General features: G+C 42.1%; 2 protein-coding genes across 4 annotated transcripts in view; one reads left to right on the top strand and one right to left on the bottom strand.

Moving 5' to 3' along the window:
• The window catches only part of STK32A (serine/threonine kinase 32A), a 125,666-nt gene extending 111,268 nt beyond the window's left edge, over positions 1–14,398 (top strand). The window contains exons 12-13 of one of the 2 annotated variants that reach the window (XM_036065734.2): positions 10,677–10,741; positions 11,145–14,398. In XM_036065734.2, the coding sequence (XP_035921627.1) occupies positions 10,677–10,741; positions 11,145–11,235 (156 nt within the window). In that variant the 3' untranslated portion in view covers positions 11,236–14,398. Of the gene's footprint in view, positions 1–10,673; positions 10,742–11,144 lie in introns of both variants that reach the window. The other variant, XM_036065732.2, reaches the window with a different exon arrangement.
• Positions 14,399–19,985: 5,587 nt separating this feature from the next.
• DPYSL3 (dihydropyrimidinase like 3) overlaps positions 19,986–21,058 on the bottom strand; it is a 109,187-nt gene continuing 108,114 nt past the window's right edge. Inside the window, exon 14 of one of the 2 annotated variants that reach the window (XM_036065730.2) lies at positions 19,986–20,482. In XM_036065730.2, the coding sequence (XP_035921623.1) occupies positions 20,394–20,482 (89 nt within the window). In that variant the 3' untranslated portion in view covers positions 19,986–20,393. The remainder of the gene's footprint in view (positions 20,483–21,058) is intronic. The other variant, XM_036065731.2, reaches the window with a different exon arrangement.

Genomic DNA, 21,058 nt, shown 5'->3' with positions numbered 1-21,058 from the left:
AATGCCTTTTTCTGGGTCAAATGAGATAATCTTGCACATTTTTCTTTTCTTACTTCTATTAATGCAATGTGTTATTTTGGCTGGTTTTCTTATGGTGAACCATTCTCACACTCCTGGGATAAATCCTACTTGCTCATTATGTATAATCTTTTAATATACTGTTGGACTTGGTTTGCTAGAACATTGTTGAAGATTCTTTCATCTATATTCATAATGAAAATTGGTAATTTTCTTCTCTTTTGATGTCTTTAGCTGTTTTGGTATTGGGGTAAAGCTGGGCTCATAGAACGAGTTAGAAAATGTTCCCTCCTCGTCTTTTTTTTTTTTTTTTCCAGACGAGTTTGAGAAAGATTGGTATTATTTCTTCTTTAAACGTTTGGTAGAATTCACTGCTAAAGTCATCTGGTCCTGGACTTTTCTTTGTTGGAAAGTTTCTTATTACAGACTTTTACTTGTAGATTACTCTTTATTTGTTATAGGTCTGTTGAGATTTTATATTTCTTCTAAAGTTTTTGTAGTAATTTGTGTTTTTCTAGAAATTTGTCCATTTTATCTAGATGTTATTTGTTGATGTACAGCGTAATTTGTTTTTCTAGAAATTTGTCCATTTCATCTACATGTTATTTGTTGATGTACATTTGTTCACCCTCGTTTTTTTTATTTCTGTAAGGTAAGGTTGGAAGTCATGTGTTCCCACTTTCATTTATGATTTTAGTTATTTGCATCTTTTCTCTTTTTTTCTTTATGTATGGCTAAACATTTGTCAGTCTTGTTCATCTTTTCAAAGAACCAGTGATTATGTTTGTTGTTCTTCTATTCTCTATTTCATTTGTCTCTGCTCTCATCTTTATTATTTCCTTCCTTCTGCTAGCTTTGGGTTTAGCCTGCTTTTCTTTTTCTAATTCATCAAGGTATGAAGTTAGGTTATTGATTTGGGATATTTCTTCTTTTCTAAGGTAGACATTTACAGCTATTAAATCCCCTCTGATTACTGCCTTTCACTGCATCCCCTAAGTCTTAGTATTGTGGGTATTTCTGTTTATTTATCTTGAAGTTTTTTCTAACTCTTGTTGTGATTATTTTGACCCAATGGCTATTTAAGAATGTGTTGTTTAATTTCCACATATTTGTGAATTTTCCGGTTTTCTTCTATTGTTGATTTCTAGCTTCATTTTTTTGTGGTCAGAGAAGATAATTTGTATGATTTTAATCTTTTAAAATGTATTGAGACTGTTTTGTACCCTAACATATGGTTTCCTTCCATGGTTTCTTTACCTTTTTGAGCATATTTAAGATAGTTGTTTTGAAGTCTCTATTTGGGGGTGCCTGGGTGGCTCAGTCAGTTAAGCGTCCAACTCTTGGTTTCAGCTCAGGTCATGATCTTGGGGTTGTGAGATCAAGCCCTGTGTTGGGCGGAGTCTGCTGGAGATTCTCTCTCCCTCTCCCTCTGCCCCTCCTGCTCATGCTGCTCTCTCTCTCAAGTATAGAAATAAATCTTAAAAAAAATAAAGTCTCTGTTTAGTAAATCCAATGTTTGGGCATCCTCAGGGATAATTTCTGTTCCTTTGAATGGGCCTTGTGATTTTATTGTTGAAAACCTGACATTTGAGTATTATAATAAAGTACCTCCAGAAATCAGATTCTCTCCTTTTGTAGGGTTTGCTCTTTTTTGATTGTTGAAGGCAGTACTTGTCCTTTATAAAGTAACTTTTACAAACTACTTTTGCAAACACCGTATTCCTTGTCATGTGTCATCCCTGAAGTTCCTGTTATGTTAGATTGTGTTTAGCTAATATTTTGACAGAGGTTTCCTTGAACACCAGGAGCATTTTTTAAGTTGCATTTTTTCTTGATTTAGTGTTTCCTTGGTTGTTAAAGAAAACCTTTGATTGCTTTCCAGAATTCTGACAAAGTTAGCTCTGACAGTTTCTGCTTGTTTTTTGTTTCTGTTGATGGGAGCTTGGAGCTGCCCATTCTAATATTCTATTCTAGTTCCTTCTAATCTGGTACCCTAAGTTTAAAAATAAAAATTATTTTGCTTCACAGTAAAGGTTAGTATTCTCCCAAAGAAGAATCAGAAAGATCGTGAATCTCAAAATAGCACTCTATCTACTCTTTGAAAACATCAAGGTTTTTAAAATATGAGTATCATATGATCTCACTGATACGAGGAATTTGAGGAACAAGACAGAGGATCATAGGGGAAGGGAGGGAAAAATGAAACAAGATGAAACCAGAGGGGGAGACAAACCATAAGAGACTCTTAATCTCAGGAAACAAACAGGGTTGCTGGAGTGGAGGGGGGTGGAGGGATGAGATGGCTGGGTGATGGACACTGGGGAGGGTATGTGCTATGTTGAGCGCTGTGAATTGTGTAAGACTGATGAATCACAGACCTGTACCCCTGAAACAAATGATACATTGTTAATAAAAAAAATGTGAGGATCAATCTTAGCAGCTCATTACAGTATTACCATGTTCGTTCATTCATTCATTCATTCATTCAATACATGATTATAAAGTGCCTGCTGTGTCAGGAAATGTCTCTGACTTTCTAGTCATTGCTGCCCTTAGAGGTACAAAGTGCTCTGGGAATTACTCATTGGTCCTGAGTGAGGGTCAAGACAGGCTTTCCAGAAGAGCAAGCATTTGATCTGGTTCCTCTTCTGGTCCAGGCCTCTTGAACACAGCACAGGTATTTCCTACTGTTGGCAACCGTCTGCCATTTCATTTGTTTTGAAATAATGAAGGCATTTCTATACTCTCAGGATATACCAGTCCTGAAATGCCCTTATCCTTTGTTTTCTGTGTGGCTACCTCTATTCAACCTAGAGGAACCAGATCTGGAACCAGATCTGACCTGGAAAAGAGGTCAGCAATCCAACTGTGATGATTTTAGTGATAATGCATGGTCTCTTACTACTCCCTCAATCTTTTTTTTTTTATCATTTATTTATTTGACAGAGAGAGAGAGACAGTGAGAGAGGGAACACAAGCAAGGGGAGTGGGAGAGGGAGAGAGAGGGAGAAGCAGCCTTCCCCTCTGAGCAGGGAGCCTGATGTGGGGCTCGATCCCAGGATCCTGAGATCATGACCTGAGCCGAAGACAGATGCTTAACAACTGAGCCACCCAGGCGCCCCTACTCCCTCAGTCTTTAAAGCCTGCTTCCTGGCTGGGAAAAAACATGCACGACAAACCCATTGGCTTATCTTCTCCTTCTCTACATTCCATCTGCTTTCTTATTTGGCAATTCATTAAAATGGAAATTTTAAACATAATTTTTAGCCCAATTAATTGTATTAATACAGCCATCATTTTCATTTAAAGATGTACTTTAAATATCCTGCAAACCTTTTAACCTGTGTTTTATCTGGTCTCTTTGTTTTGGTTAAATTGTTTTAAGAGGGGCTCCTGGGTGTCTCAGTCGATTAAGTATCCAACTCTTGATTTCGGCTCAGGTCATGATCTCAGAGTTGTGAGATCGAGCCTCACGACGTCAGGCTCCACGCTGGGTGTGGAGCCTGATTGAGATTCTCTCTCTCCCTTTCCCTCTACCCCTCCCACCCCTGCTCTCTCTTTCTCTCTCTTAAAAAAAAAATTGTTTCAAGAAATGCTAGGGTGAGAGAGAGAGAGAATTTGCAAGATATATTTATCCTATGGGCATATATATATATCCTAAAAAGTTTTATTAAGGGGAAAAGCCCTACAATGCCAGTTTTGTGCATGGGAAAATAAAACCTATTGTAATATTTTATATATATCTTATTGTATATATTTATTTTATGTTTATATAATAATATATATATTATTTGACATATACACATATATATAGTTCTATAAATATTTATTTATGCATATACTTACATAAATATGTGTAACTCTAGTAGAGTTGCTTTGTTTTTGTTTTTTAACTTTCTCATGTGGGAAAAGAGGTAAGGGGAGTCATGCCTCAGATGCCTTCTCAACTTATAAAGATAATCTATGTAGATATTTACATCTTAGGAGAAAGGGATATAAATGTGACTACTATCACCAGGCCCACAGGTTATTAAGGAAGTGATCCACTCGGCATCATAGACACACTAGAGGGTAGAACTTATTTTCACAGGGCTTATTAACAACCTCTGAAGTCCAAAAGTCTTACAAGAGACTTTCTTAGAAATATCTGCGAGAATCTGTTTTTGTGTGTGTGTTGTTTTGTTTTTGTTTTGTTTTCATGACGAAGATCTCTTATCCTGTCGCTGTAAGGGAGAGGGAACATCCTCTTCTTTTCATCTTGTAATCACGTAGACTTCTTTCACCCACCGTTAGCAGGTTCTGTGTGCTTCTAGACTATGACATGGAATTGCGTTAGTGAGTACGGAGCAGAAAGAGTCAGGCTTGAAATGCTCTAAACTTATAATAAGGATAAGAAAGGGGTAGAATTATCTTGTTAAAAGACAGAATGTGGGTGTGCATCTATCTGCAACGATGGCTTCTACGTGTTGAACAGTCAATGCTAATGCAACTAGCATGGTGGCAAATTGATCTTCTATAGACTTGAAAATCTGTGAGAGAGCACATGTCCCCTCTCTCCAGTTAAGAGCTGTCATCCCTTCTTCCTATTGTGACTAGATGAGGCAGTGTGTGTAGTGGCTACTTACCAAATAGCTATGTGATTCTTTTAAATGTAATGGTTTAAACATTAACCCATGTATCCTTTGTAAGGATTGATTCCTTCAGATATAAAAAAAAAATAGGAATAGGAATAGGACCTACCTCTTACAATCGATCTGAGGAGGAAGTAAGACAATGTTAGTAAGGCACATTAACCATTAACTGTGTTAAGCTGTGGATTTATATAATGCTGAAATCTTATCATATGACCCCTTGGACTTCTCCTCTAGGTCCCTGCTGCTTCAGTGCTTCTCAACCTTAGCATCACACTTAACCCATTTGGGAAAACTTTTTTAGTATACTGGTGTCTGGGTCCCACCCAAGATCAGTTACAGTTGAATCTGGGAGTGTAGCCTGGGCATCAGTACTTGAAAACGTTCTTCGGGTGATTCTGTATATGCAGCTAAGCTTGAGATCCACTGCTGCAGAACCCAGGATAGGATTAAATAAAGTAAAAGCACTACAATTTTCCCTTTCCTCCTGTTTTCTCATTTATAAAATGGAGTTGATATCGGTACCCATTTCATAGACTTGTTCTGAGTTAATTAGTACATGTAACGTGTCCGGCAAAATGATTAGCTATTATGTTGTACTCTTCCATTCTACATCCTGATTCCTAACTTCTTCTTTTCCCATGTTCCTACTTTGTTCCTATTTATGTCAGATGCCTCTACTTCTTTGCTTCCAGAATATTCTCCCTTCATCCTTCTCTGCTCATCAACAACTTTGAAGTATAGAACCAAAAAGAATAACTTAAAGTCCTCTTTTACTACCTCCTGAGATTTCCACCTGCTCCAAATCCTTCAGATATTTCTGATGCCACCTCCATGCACACCAGCTGTCTGCTCTGCTCATCCCTGAGAAGCAGGTTCGAAGAGTTCTAACCAACCTTTTCCTTCTCATTCACATAAGACCCATTCATCCCTCCATTCTGTTTGCCTCCCCCTCCTTTCCCTCATCTTCTCTTTCTGGCTACTGCTGTTGACTTATCCATGTCACTGAACTTCTTAAACTTTTTCACCTAAAGCAGAGGAAAGAGAACATGTTGAATGTGAATGCTTCAAGGACCAGGGTGGGGGGGTGCGGAGGGGAACTCGTGGGGTCTACAGTGCCCGATCACAAACTCTTCTCTCAATGTCTATTTTATATCTTTAAGTAAAACAGAATTAGGTGATAGAAAAAAAAATTCACATGGATTCCTACATTTTAGTTGATTTTAATCTTGATTTTTAAGGTTAAAAATATTTTTAAATGTTAATATTTTAAATCTTTTTCATGTTATATTTTAAGTAACATTTTATATGTCCATATATATGTATATAAATCTTTATATGTTTATATAAATGTTTTGTTTATATATATTCTATATAAGCATATATACATAAACAAACATATGAACATATTACATAATTTACATATATTTTAATACAATACTTTATGTATGGATATATGTTTTGTTAATATATGATATATATTATACATAAACATATATACATATACAAACATAAAATATTGTGTATGTAAAAATGTATTATATATGTTTATATATTTATGTTTTATATACTTTATGTTTTATATACTTTAAAATGTATATTATATATGCTTATGTATTTATGTTTTATGTAATACTTCAATGTTAAAAAAACACCTAAAGGTTGGGTTTTTTTTTTCCTTTGAGTATAGTTCAACTAACCAAGGAAAAAAGAGAGAGGACCCAAATCAATAAAATACAAATGAAAGAGGAGACATTACAACTCCTCTCTGTAGGAGACAGCACAGAAATGCTAAGGAGCCTAAGAAACCACTATAAACAACTATATACACAACAAACTGGACAACCTAGAAAAAAATGGGCTTTTTTTTACTAAGAAATTTCTTAGTAACATACAACCTACCAACTCTGAATCAGGAAGAAATTAAAGACCTGAAGAGACCAATTACTAGTAAGGAATTTGAATCAGTAATCAAAAATCTCCCAACGAAGAAAAGCCCGGGACAGATAGTTTCACTGGTGAATTTTACCAAACATTTAAAGAAGAATAAACACGAATCCTTCTCAAACTCTTCCAAAAATCGAAGAGGAAGAGACATCCCCAAACTCATTTTATGAGGTTAGCATTACCCTGACACCAAAGCCAGAAAAAGACATGAAAAGAAAAGGAAACTTCAGGTCAACATCCCCGATGAATACAGATGCAAAAATTCTCAATAAAATCCTAGCAAACCAAATTCAGCAGTAAATTAAAAGGAACATTTACCATGGTCAAGTGGGAGATACCCCTGGGACACATAAATGGTTCAACATAAATGTGATATATCACACTGATAGAATTGAAAGAGAAAAATCATATCATCTCAAGAGACACAGAAAAAGCATTTGACAAAATTCAATGTCTGTTCATGATAAAAACTCCTAACAAATGAGGTATAGAAGGAACATACCTCAACTTAATAAGCCATATATAAAAGCCCACAGCTAACATCATACTCAGTGATGAAATATTGAAAGCTTTTCTTCTAAGCTCAGGAACAAGACATGGGTCCCCACTCTCATCACTCCTATTCAACATAGCACTGAACTCCTAGCCAGAGCAATCAAGCAATGAAAAGATATAAAAGACATCAAAATTGGAAAGGAAGAAGTAAAATTGCCTATTTGAAGATGACATGATTTTATATATAGAAAATCATAAAGACTTCACCAAGAAACTGTTAGATCTAATCAATGAATTCAGTAAAACTGCAGGATACAAAATTACCATATAGTAGCATTTCTATATACTGACAATGAATTACCTGAAAAAAATCAATCCCATTTACAATAGCATCAAAAAACAATAAAATACTTAGAAATGAATTCAACCAAGGAGGTGAAAAATATACTGAAAACCACAAGACATTGATGAAAGAAATTAAAGACAACACATATAAATGAAAAGGAATCCCGTATTCATGGATGGAAAAATTAATATTGTTAAAATGTCTGTAGTACCCAAAGCCATCTATAGATTCAGTGCAATCCCTATCAAAATTCCAATGGGGTTTTTACAGAAGTAGAATAAAAAAATCGTAGTATCTATATGGCACCACCACAGACCCCAAATAGGCAAAACAATCCTGAGAAAGAAGAACAAAGCAGGAATACATCCTTGTTTCAAGCTATACTACAAAGCTATAGTAATTAAAACAGTATGGTACTCACAGAGGAACGTAGACCAATGGAATAGAATCAAGGGCCCAGAAATAAACCCATACAAATACCATCAAGTAATATTTGACATGGGAGCCAAGAATACTCAATGGAGAAAAGACAGTCTCTTCAATAAATGGTGCTGGGAAAATTGGACATTCACATGTAAAAAAATGAAGCTAGACTCCTAGATCTTACAAAAATGAACTCCCCAAAATTAACTCAAAATGGATTAAAGACTTAAATGTACACCAGAAACCATAAAACTCTTAGAAGAAAAGGTAGGAACAAAGCTCCTTGACAATGGCCGTGGTAGTGATTTTTTGGATATAATACCTAAAGCACCAGGAACAAAATAAACAAGTAGGACTGCACCAATAAAAAGACAACTAATGAAATGCAAAAAAATATTTGCAAATCATATATCTGATAAGGTGTTATTATACAAAAACATATAAAACTCATACAACTCAAAAGCAAAAAACAAAAAACAACAACAACAGCAAAAAACACCAAATAATCCAGTTGAAAAATGGGTAAAGGACCTGAATAGACGTTTTTTCCAAAGAAGATACGTGAAGGCCAACAGGTACACAAAAAGGTGCTCAACATTACTAAACATCAGGGAAATGCAAATCGAAACCATACACACTTCGTAGAATAGCCATCATCAAAAAGACAAGAAATACCACGTTTTGTCCAGGATGTGGAGAAAAGGGAACCCTTAAACGCTGTTGGTGGAAATGTAAATTGGCGCAGCCACTATGGAAAACAGTTTGGAGGTTCCTCAAAAATTTAAAACTAGAACTACCCTATGATCCAGCAATTCCACTTCTGAGGATTTATCGAAAGGAAACACAAATACTGTGTTGAAGAGCTATCTGCACTCCTATGTTCACCGCAGCATTATTTCCAATAGCCAAGACATGGAAACATCAATGGGTGGATGGATAAAGTTGTGGTATGCACACACACACACACACACACGAATATTAATTCATCCTTTAAAAAAGAAGGAAATCTGGCCATTTGCTACAACCCGGATAAATCTGGAGGGTGTCCTGCTAAGTGAAATAAGTCAGACAGAATGACAAATACTATACGATCTCAATTATATGTGGAATCAAACCAACCAATGAACTCATAGAAAAAGAGATCATATTTTGGGTAACCAGAGGCAGGGGGGTGGGGTTTGGGTAACTGGATGAAGGAGGTCAAAAGGCACAAACTTTCAGTTATAAGACAAATAAGCACCAGGCATGTCAAGTGCAACAGGATGGCTGCAGCTAACATTGCTTTATGGTCTAGAGAAAGGTGTTAAGACAGTAAATCCTACGAGTTCTCATCAAAAAGAAAAACCATTTTTTTCTTCTTTTTTAATCTATAGGACAGTAGAGGTTAACTGAACTTGTGGTGATTATTTCACAAGTCCTTATGCTGTATACCTTAAACTTATACAGGGCTGGGGCGCCAGGGTGGCTCAGTTGGTTAAGCGACTGCCTCCGGCTCACATGATCCTGGAGTCTCGGGATCGAGTCCCGCATCGGGCTCCTTGCTCAGGGGGGAGCCTGCTTCTCCCTCTGGCGCTCCCCCCTCTCATGTGCTCTCTCTCTCATTCTCTCTCTTTCAAATAAATAAATAAATCTTAAAAAAAAAAAAAACTTATAAGGGCTGTGTACCAATTATATCTCAATAAAACTAGGGGAAAAATAACAGTTCTAATAAAGATGTTTCTAGGAACACTATTTATAAGCCATATACTTTTATTTATATAAATATATGTTTTTTAAATAAAACTCTTGGGGTAAAACTGCTGCCAAGAAGCTCTATCAGATTGTATTTACCCCATAGTTTCATGTCTCCCATGACTGATACTAGAAACCCTCAAGGTTACAAATACCCCATTTTGAGAACAAGAGTAAGTGTAGCAGAGTCTTCTTTTTCTCCTTCGTCTTGCTCCCCTCCCCACTCCTCTGAAATGTCTTCTCCTTTCCATTTGCCTCTTCTATCACCTAAACATTCACACAGGAAAGAAAATTCTCTAGTACTTGAAGACTTACTATTTCCTAATTCCTAGATTTTAAAAAAATGAATGAATAAATAAATATTTTTTCCTCAGGGAATATTTTTTTCATCAGAAGTCATTTGGAAGTATTTTATTGCAGACATGTAAAACGTTTGATCTGGGTCTGACACTGTCCTGGGCCTGATGATTATCACCATTTTGAGGTTAAATTTTCTCATTATGATGGAGAAGTCATCAAGAGATGTTGAAAGCTGGATAGCACAAAGTCAAAGCAAATGTTTTGCATGTCTGTGAGAAAGTCACAAATATTTTGCTCACTGTGCCTGAGGTATAGTTACTCAACCCCAGTACAGTTGTTGAGGGGAACATTCCCCCAGAACTCAGTGTTTCCAGGCTGTTCATTAAATCCAAGTAGAACCTCCCAACCTTTCACAGGAGGGCCAGGAGATGACTGGTGAGTAGGTAACCGGCTCAATGAACCCGCATCTCCACCCACCTCGAAGCCGTTGTCTCTTCATGGGCTGAGAGGCTGAAATGCATCAAGCTCATAAACCATAACCCACATCTTCCTTGCTGTGGGGAGCACAGCGGACATGTTTGTCCTCTGGCAGTTTCTTCCTTATTTGCTCCCCTATTCCTCTATTTGGGTCTCCTGCCACACATTTTCAGATAGTGTCCATTTGGAAGATACACTGGCGCTTCTGAGATCTGAGCCAGTGAACAGACAGGAGGTTGTTTGAGGATCCCCATTGGTCCGCTAACTGCATCTCTCTCCCCCTCCACTCCCACCTGTTCCCCCAGAAGATGTGCCTTCTTCAAGAGCATCTGGAGTCTGTCCGGAAGGAGTTCATCATTTTCAACAGAGAAAAGTAAGTAAGCCCTGGTTCAACAGCAGCCCAGCAGATGATGGAGGAACAGAGCCTTAACAGATTTTTTTTAACATTTTTTAATTTTGTCTCACATCAAAAATGATACCTATCCATAATAGAAAAATTGGAAAATTCAGAAGCCTTCCCCCACACACACACCCCGTATGAGATTTCAAAAATTGCAATAGGTAAATTAGCTCAGCATCAAGTTTCTGTTTCAGGGAAGGACAGAGGAATGGGACTAAAACAGTTAAAATCAGTGACAAGTTTAAAATGGTTTCCTTGGCTCGTGCCACTTTCTAATTGTGGGGCTTAATTCTGTCATTTCAAAGTTTAAATCATTTCTTTTTCTTTTCAACAATAAGCCCTGGTTGTTGTTGTTGTTTTCTTTTTTTCTTTTAAGAGTAAAACGGGACTTAAATAAAAGACCGGCTAATCTAGCCTTGGAACAAACCAAAGACCCACAAGAGGAGAATGACCAGAATAAGGAGTGAAGTCCTCCACATCTTCTGCTTGGGACCTTTCCTGCCACCTCAGGCCAGGAACTTCCTGCCCACCCGTGCCAGGAATTGCTGACTGTAGTTCTCAGCTCTCCACACCTCATACACCCTAGAAAATGTGTATGAACGCCTTGGAGGAGGCAGCATGACAGAGACCGACAGTCCCGGGTCTCTGGGATCTTGTTTCACCACGAATTAACTATGTGTCCTTGAGCAAGTCACTTCCCCCTGGTGTCTGCTTCGGGTCATTCATCCATGATGAGAGGGTTATACTAGCGGAGCTCTGTTCTCCCTTTCTACTGTTCCCATTCTGTTATTCCACACAGCCTTTCTCTTTATTTTCAAAGGAATATTTAGATGTAGATTTATTTTTCCACTCATCCTAACTACACTGTGACAAATGCGCAGATGGACACTGACGGGTGGGGGATGACTGCGTGAGGCTCTTCAGAGCTAGAGAATTTCAGAAAGAGGTCAGGATGCCCCCATCTGATTGAAGAGGGAGAAGGAATTCAATCAGGAAGCAATGAATGGGAGCGGATTGGAAGTAATGCAGATTTCTGAGGGCTTCCAGTGGCGTTCTGGTCAGCGCACCGTCAGCTCGGGTCAGCCAGCAAGAGCCCGGGGAGCACGTCGTTCCCATGGCCCTTGGACAGTGATGTAAAGCTGGGCAGCCGAAACTGGTGATGATCAGTAAATACCGGCAATATTTACACCATGGAAATGGGCAAATGTTTCACATCAGGGCTTTTCAGCTGTGAAGCAGTTATTAGCATACTGCTCACCTTCTTCTAGTAACTACGTTCCTTGAGAGCGAATTGTCCTCTTATCAGAGACCCGTGTCTGGAGAGGATTGGAAAATAATATTGTCACATTGAGACCATGTCCCCCTCGTAGTAGTCAAGTTCTCCCTTACTTGTACAGGGGTTATAGTCTGAGTAGAATGGGAGGTGAATTTGGAAGAGAGTAAAATTTACACTTGGAAGCTCCCTTAAATTACCCAAACCATGGCTGGTATCTTTTCTAGGCGAAGCCCGGTGCAGTGAGCAATGAAACAAATCATCATTTGGGGCTTTGATTTTTGTCTTTTATTTTTGGTCTCATTTTTGGCCGGTATCAGATGAACCAAAATGTGGAACCGATTATATATGCTTTTATAGACTGGAATAACAGAACTTAGGGATGCCGCTCAGATCACCTGAGCCTTGTCCTTACAGACAGGAAGGGCCTTGCCAAGATGGCAGAGAGCAGGCAACAGGGAAGACCAGACAGAGAAAACAGGCCGAAGTAACAGATCCCACACCTGCCACACCAGACATCCAAGGAAGGAAGCAGCACTCGGGCAATTAAACACGGGTAGGAAGCCAATGCTGGATTTTATCTTGGCCTCCAGGATTTTCTCCTCCCCGAGTTAACAGGCCCAGGATTTCTGGCAGAGCTGTGAACAGTGCCTCTCTACTTTAAGAGCAACCATATTTTTGTTAAGAATTAAAACCAGCTCTTTCCTTCTGTTTGATTCTGGTTTTCTACATTTCCCACATATTATTTGCCCGTGCTATTTTGCTTTTCTCCAAACACTATAAACTACGCACTGGCCCTGATTCTGTTTCTGATTATATATGAAAAGAGCAAGGGGAAGGTGACCCGCTTCTGTTCCAGGTTGGTAACCCCAGGAGTGTCAGGGATCACTAGCATGTTTAGCAACTGGCAGCTTTCATGCGTTTTGACTCAAGTCCTGATGCGCTGTGGACGTCTCTCTCCAGTCACCTGGTGTCTCCTCTTGCTGTGACCTTGCGTGTATCATCACAGAGGAAAGACTTTGGCAAACACTTGCCACAGGACAATGGGATCAGGAGGCTCTCCATGGGGAAGGGAGCCAGCCATCTGTGTCATTTCACATCTGTACAATGTATAACAGGATGGGAACCCCCCTACCGTCTCTGTAGCGTGAACCCCTAGTTTTTATTTCCGGTGAGTTCCTGCTGTGCCCGAGGCACCTCTGTGGACATTCAGGAACCGTGGACACACCTAGACAGCACAGCCTCAGAGTGGTAAGATGGGTTTTCAGTCCTAATCAGGTTACAGACCCACCATGTGTTTCCAGTTAGAAATGAAAAAGCATTGCATCTAGAGTGCAGAACAACTGATTATAAGCACCTCCCACCACCACACATTTTAAACATTAGGAGAAGAAGTTTTCCAAAAACCAGAAGGAGGCCTAAATCTGTACCATGATTGCTAGATGTTGGTATCAGATTCTTTGGTTTTATTCCGTAACTTGGGCCCAAAGTTCCTATCCTAACCAGTTGGAACATGTCTCATCAATTAGATGTGTGAAAACCAGGGCTCAGGGCTCAGAATTTTAGAAAAGAAGCTGAGTATCGCAGCCCTTTGTCTGGTATTCGTACCATCTTCTTCTAACTGCTTCCTCCCTTACCTGCGTGGAGCATCTGAAAACTCGGAGCAAGACCAGAAGCATCCAGGTTATAATAACTCTTACCCTGCAGCAGAGACCCACCCCCTTGCATTCAGCGGCCCCTCGTGGCTGGGTGGGCACCCGAGCCCTGTAAGCCTGCCCACGCCCCGAACTCCGTGGAAGTGAATGCCCCGCTAATGGCAAACACATCTCGAGGGCCGTGCTGGTTTTGGCTGGGGTCATTGCTAGGGCAGCACTGAATGCCCAGCAGCACAAAGCACTGCTAAATGAATTACCGTCATTAATTCGTAGTGAAGCTTCTTGTGATGGGAAAGTTTTAACCGGAAACAACGAGGCCGTAGATCATCATAGCTTCTCTAGATTGGATGGGCAAATACGGATGCTAACAGAGCCGTCAGGAAGCTGGGTTGCTGCTTTTGATGATGCAGTCATGCTAAGGCTTTCGTTCACCAGCCGAACGAAAAGGCGTGCAGCCCATCGTGTTTGTTTCAGTAGCCAGTCGTGCCTGCGTTGTCCACACAACATCCTGTTTCCTACTGTCTGCCTGTGATTGCTCTTTCTTACAAGCTCAGTGTGTCTGACTGACGTTAAACACTGATGTTCAAAATCCAAACTGCAGTGATCTGCGCTGTTGTGAGCACGCAGCCACGGGGTGGGAGACACAAGCTTCTGCTGATATGATGTAAATGTGCCTTGGTGTATTAAAATGTCTTCTGTATACAGTAAGCCACTGATCCTTCTTTGTCAGCTGTGCGTCACTGTTTGTCCTAGAGGTAGGGCTGTGGGTGCCCAAAGTCACCTGTTCCTACTTCCATTTCCCACTGTGAGGACTGTCCTTGACCAGGGACAAGCTGGTATTAGAGATGATGTTCTAGAACGGGTGGGATGCAGCACAATTTAACTGACCCACAAATAGAAGAACTAAAAGCCTGCCCCCTTAGCATTCACACCTTAGGGAGCACAGCCCAGAATTCCAGACTTTGCCCTTCACTCTGACCTTGTCCAAGACAGCCCGTGCCCCTCTTCTTCAGCATTGTGCCTTGCTACCCTTCAGCATCTTCGTCCTGCCCTATGCCATACACCAGAACAGCAGGTGGATGCTTCAAACCTGGGACAGGAGGGTCACGGGCAGCTCTGGATCCTTGTAGCTGGAAGCAACTTCCTTTTAGGCCCGCAGCAGCTTAGCAGCTAGTAGGCCAGCTGGTTCCCTGGGCTTATCCTGAAGTCAATAGGCTCTTGTAAGTCCTGTGGGCTCTGAAGTCCTAAATGCTGAGTGCCCTATTGTCCAGGCCATGTCAGGTGCCCTGCTTTGTTCCCAGTAGCCAACTGAGCGCACAGCAAGATCTAGAACTCCTGGTTCTGAAGAGTGACAGCCTGAAGTATGTGATCTCATTTTTGTCGACTGCTTTGGCCCTTACATCCCCCACTTCCTGCTCATGGTTGGTGTCCCTTTTGTGATGGCTTGATGGGAGCAGAGCCGATTCCAGAAAGTTCTTTGAAACCAGAGACACCTTTTTATGCCTACAGTACTCTCATCCCCCACCTGGTCAGGTGTGACTCAGTCCCGAACAGCTCTAGCCCCCAGTGGGGTGAAAGTCACTATGTCTGTTTCACCAACATTTTTTTTTTTTTAAACACTGCTGCATCTCTTGTAAACCCTGCAACCTGAGTTCACTTCAGTTAAGCTTTGCCCATGCCCTTTAAACCCACCCTAATCCTAAGGAGAGCTCAGTTGCTGCCCTGGTCATGAGCTGGGACAGGTATTTCACCAATCCTGAGTTCAAGCTGCAAACTGAGACTATGGGTCAAACCTTGAACCTCAAACTGAAATAATCATGTGCTGAGAGTAGCTTTTGATGTTTTCTAAGCTTCGGTGTTAAAAGCTATCATCACTCTATGCCCCTGTACTGACAGCACTGTTCCACAGAAGCAAGAAGGGTTCATGACACATACAAGCAATTAATAAGAAAACAGCATCCTCTGATCCCCATCTCCAACTGCTCCAACCTACACACAGGCTCTTCACTGAGCAAAACACTCAGGCCCCGCAGGCTTGAGAAAGGTACCATGGCCATCTGCTGGTTTTGCCCACCCAGTATCCAAATCTGGTATCACAAATTGGTTGTTTTGGGTGTGATCCAGAGTCCTCAGGGTTCACGTGGCTCTGGGGCTGGGCACATGACCAGGGGGCGCCCATCAGTCTCAGTGTCCTGGCCAGGGTACCTAGTCCTACGGTGAACACAGGTCCCAAGCCAGCCAACCAGAATCGGTCTCTTTGGTTGGACCTAGTGAGGGAGCCTCTCTCCTTCCCGAGTTGCTAGGCAGGCAAAATGAAGACGTGGGGATGCCAGCGGCCAGTTCTGCTCCCACACCCATAAGTTTTCCGAAGAAGCAATTACTAAAAGCAAGCGGGGCTAAGAGATTTAGAGAAACCACGTTCTAGACCCAGCTATGCTTCAGTCAACCCAGTTCTATCCCTGAAGTTCTCATTACACCAGACTTTAAAATACCCTTTTCAAAAAAATTTTGTGCATACGTAGTCTGCCATTTGCAATGAGAAGTATCCCATACAATATGAAAGTGGATCCAGGCGTGTTTCTCCAAAGAGAGTTTAGCATAATAGGTCACTGGGATTGTTAAAAGAGGATATAGAAGGGTTCAGCAGCCAAAAAGTTTGAGAACCTTGAATAGGACAAATTCTGAAAGGCTTAGAAGATTTCTCATAGCTTTTAATTTGATGATATGACCTTATAACTGTCAGAGGAGTAGCTTAGTGTAGCTTAGTAAATAATCCTTTCCAACATTCCTACACAACTTGGGATCAGTATGTTAAAGAATATACCTTGAGGGCTGCCTGTGTGGCTCAGTCGGTTAAGCCTTTGGCTCAGGTCCTGATCCCGGAGTCCTGGGATCAAGCCCAGAGGTGGGCTCCCTGCTCAGTGGGGAGTCTGCTTCTCCCTCTCCCTCGGCCTCCCCTCACCCCTGGCTCATGCTGTCTCTCTGGCTCTTTCTCTGGCTCTCTCTCAAAAAATAAATAAAATCTTAAAATAACTATATATATATATATATATATATATATAAGATACATATATAATATATATATATAGTTTGGAAAAAAAAAAGAATATACCTTGGAAAATGCTTAGTTTGAATTTTCTCAAAGTCCAGGCTTTTAGGGAAAGCAGAAAACGTTTAAGGAGAGGACAAAAAACAGATGAAAGAAACTCTGTCAGGATCTGTACTGGACTCAGCCAGACCTTATCTCAAATGGTGATGTGTTTTACATGAGATGATCCCCAGAAAAAACTTCAGTCATTCTAAGTTCTAATAACGGTCATCAAACTCTGTGGCCAAAACAAAAACTCAACCTCAACTGAGAAGATAGAAATCCCCCAGATTTCCTCAGGAAACCTCTTGTTTTCATCAAATCTGCCCCCCTCATTAAGCACGTCAGTTTTATTGTGCAATTTTCATACTGCAAGTGAAACGGCACGTCGCGTAGAGAAGAAGGCTGGACGACAACATCCGTAATTTCATAGTTATTTTAATAACCAGGTGTACATTAACAGTCACTTGATGAACTTTTCTTTAATCTCAGCTAAACTCAAAACACAGTTTTCTTCACGGTTCAAACCAAACAGCTCTTCACGTTCCGAGCTGCCTTACAGCTACCACAGATCACAGGGAGATTTACGGTCTGTTCATATTCACCAGACACAGAACTGAACACCCACACACCATTTTCCAAAGAGGGAACTTGTACAATGAATGCTGGCTGCCCGGGACAGCCCACGGGTATATCTGGGACTCAAGCTGGAGTTTTCCAGGGGGTAGGCCTGGGAAGCTTGTGGCTAGTTTGGTGGGGGCTGGGGGGGGGGCTCATCCACCCTGTGGGGCAGGGCCTCTCAGGGTGAGTGCAAGTCCAGGCTTAGGATTAAGGCCTTTGCAGCAGAGCATGACTCTCTGGGTGTAGGCATGAGGAAAAAGGCCAAAGGGTGACTGGTCTTTGAAGAAAACCCATTTTCGGGATGACTACAACACTGCCATTTTTAGAAAACAGAAATAGAAGAAACACCTCTATGAGATTGGCTGATCTAACAATTCCACAAATACCTTCTCAACTACCCAAGATTATGGCCCTCCCAGAGAGAACCCCAGCTGACTGCCATCTGGATAAGGAATAATGTGAAACGGTTGCGGGGAAGCCTTAGAGAGGGGCCAGGCCAAGAGACGAGAGGGCAAAAGAAAGCTTGGGCAGGAGACGAAGGTCCAGCAAGCCCTCCCACACGTGGACGAGATGCTGTGAATTCTGAGAGAGCTGTGACTTGCATCATGTTCTCTTCCTAAGCCCTGTGTAGAGGGAGGGCTCTTTGATGTGCCTTATGGAAGAGGACACATTTAAATATAAATTTTAACTCAAGTAACAAGGTACGAGAAATCAAAGTCAAGGAAAGAGAGGGAGTTTTCCTGCAATTCTTAGGAATCTCTGTGCTTGGGAAGTTACTCAGAGTAAGTGAAGAAAGGGAGGCTTTCCCAGATCACGTTGCCCATGGTGAAGGCATTAGCGTTATTCCTACAGCATGGAAAGCTTGTGTAGGATACGAAGTGCTGGTTGAATGCTTCATTCAGCAGTCCCAGTGCAGTGCAGACGACCAATGTGGCCATGAAGGATTTATTGTCATGGCCTAGAGAGGTCATGGAGGGAGGAGCTGGGCTCTGGCTAGGAATCAAGAGCAGACGGTACACAAGAGGACGCGCCCACTAGTTTTTTGTCTTTTCCTCCACCTGGTGGTTGTGGCTGGTACTGCAACACATCCTACAGAACAGCCCAGCCAATGAGGTATATATATAGCTTAGACGCTTCAGATCTGGCAATCTCCCTCTGCCCGCAAAACTGTCATTCTGAGTTCTGCGACCGGCCCTCAGGTCTTTTGAGTTATAAATCAAGAGCTACATGCTCCCTTTAAGTTTCCTTTAAAATAAAGGCACCATGAAAAAGCCTTCAAATAGCAAGATTCCTTATTATGAGGAGAAATGATCATTTTCATGAATAGAACAGTAATTAGATGGCTAGGGGGAGTCCTCTTCCTTGGCTATTTCCAAATTCCTTTTTAGCCATGCGTTGTTGTTCCCTTTTCTCTGGTCTTCAGCTGTCAGAGAGAACAGCTTCTCCTGAGCACCTGAAAGGTGTTTGAGGCCTGCTCTCTTTCTTCCAAGTACCTAGTACACACGGTTAGGGTCCTACGGGCCGCATCCCCCAAGCACAGACATCTGATCCCAGGGTGAATGTACTTTTTCTGCCTCTGGACCTTAGTTCTACAGATCCTCATCTGGCTCAGAGAACTTGCTCCAACACTGAATTTTCACAAGTGGCAGGATGGGGAAATGGACATTGAGCTCCACGTCCGTTCTGGGCCACATCACACAAGGCTGCATGTCACTTCCACTCACCTTGGGAGGCTTTATAAGGAAACAAAAAGCTCCCCCAGAGGATGTGCTCAAAGAAGAGGAGACAGAGGGTTCAGGGCTGCAAAGCAGACCCACGGCCCCAGAATGTGCTCCCTCAGCTCCACAGACTAGCTTTCCCAAATCTTTGCTTGGCTCCCGTCTCAACTGAGATCACCTGTTCGGAGCAAAACTTAGAGAACACCTAAGCACTAAAAATCCTCTTCAATCACGGATGTGCCTGGATCTTGAGGCGGAAAGAATCGGCTACTGACCGGCAGCAAGAGAAGCCCTTCCTGGGGCCCCACCGAGCCCCACCGAGGCTCGTCCTAACTTGGGACGCCGAACACACGCTGCTCTTCCCGGTTCGCAAAGCCACGTGAATGCGAGGGGATCTCTAACATGTGCTTTGAGGAAGATGTGTGAGCGTGGCTGCCCCCACCCCGAGGGCCTGTTGTTAAAGAGCACCAAAGAGGCAGGCAGGACAGAGGAGAAGAGGGCTTTCCTCTCTCCTCTCTTCCTTCCCAGCCCAGGAAAGAGGAGAATTTGAAAGCAACACTGAGAAAGAGGCCCCACCAAACACTGGCACGATCAAGCAGGTGAAAGTAATGGTTGGGTTTTGGTGTTTTAATAAAATGTTCAAAGGAATAAAATCTAGGAGGGGATGTGACAAAGTCTGGAACCTGAAGACTGCCTGCCTTCTCCACAGACCCCTGGGGACCGTGATGAAGGGACGGGCTGCCCCAAGTAGCCATCTTCCGTGGAAACAAACGTGCTTCGTCAACACAATACACAAGCCCCCTTATGCTCACCCACCCACCCGCCTCCCCGTCCACGCCCTACCCCAGCCCCTCTGAGCCTTCTGCCTCACTCTGGGCTCCCACCACCCCCTCACCCCAAATAACCGCGTCCCTTTTGTTGATTTTCCTGGCATCCCAGCTTTGTCTGTCCCCTTGTCATAAAATGCAGCACTACACACGCTCTCAACACTATATAGCAGACTTTTACCTTAGTAGCCTGTCTGATTGCATGCACGTAAATGCGGGGAGGCAGGGTCAAACCAATCAAGGCTATGCATGAACAGAAAACAAAGCAATATTCGTAAAGCTAGGCAAGCGAGTGTAGCATTGGAGAAACATAAGGCTTGAGGCTTATTGATTCTTTAGATCGCAACTGTTTGGATTCGCTTTCCTTCTTAAATATTGGTGTACCATTTTGGCTTCAAAAAAATCTCTTCTTGCTTCTGCCCCTCTCTTTGGGGAGGGGTCGCTTAACTCAGGGACGTGATGTTAGAACGGCCTCCGGGGGGTGCCACGATGCGCTTGCTGGCCGAGCGGACCCCCTCATCCACTTGGGTGCCTGCAGTTGGCAATGCATTCCCAGGAAGAGAAAAGGGAGAGCGCAAGAGAGAAACTGGATTAATTTACACAGTGTCAGACGGCAAGCGCCTCCCTGGCCTCATCTCCCAAGAAATTCCATTCCAGTCCTGTCAAGCATTCCAGGCGTTTCATATCCGCCCTCCTGGGGAACGCCCATCTCCGCCAGGAAAAGCTAGGTTCTCATCTAGATACCATCGGACCCTCAGCATCATAAAAATGATAATAAAAACAAGGCCGGTGATCTGAGAAACAGCCGCTTACATTCACCGCGACAAGCAATGTTTCAAGTGCCCCTCAGATCCTCACCACTATCCTAGGAGGGAGCTACTGTGATTGTTCCCATTGAACAGAGGCAGTGACTGAGGCTGTGAGAGCTTAGGGAACCTGACCCGGGTCTCACAACCTGGCCTGGTGCTGGTCAGGCCCCTGCAGGCTCAGCACGGAAGGAAGCGCTCACGAGTGCGCTTACGTCCATTCACAGAGGAGCTGCGACATGTTAGGGAGGAGGTCAGCCAGGGAGCAATTCAAATGGCAAAAAAGACAAAAATTGCTTGCC

This window comes from Halichoerus grypus, chromosome 2 (assembly GCF_964656455.1).
Source record: "Halichoerus grypus chromosome 2, mHalGry1.hap1.1, whole genome shotgun sequence".
Taxonomy (NCBI): Eukaryota; Metazoa; Chordata; class Mammalia; order Carnivora; family Phocidae; genus Halichoerus; species Halichoerus grypus.
The sequence above is the reverse complement of the archived record's forward strand: the minus strand, read 5'-3'. Positions and strand labels throughout refer to the sequence as shown.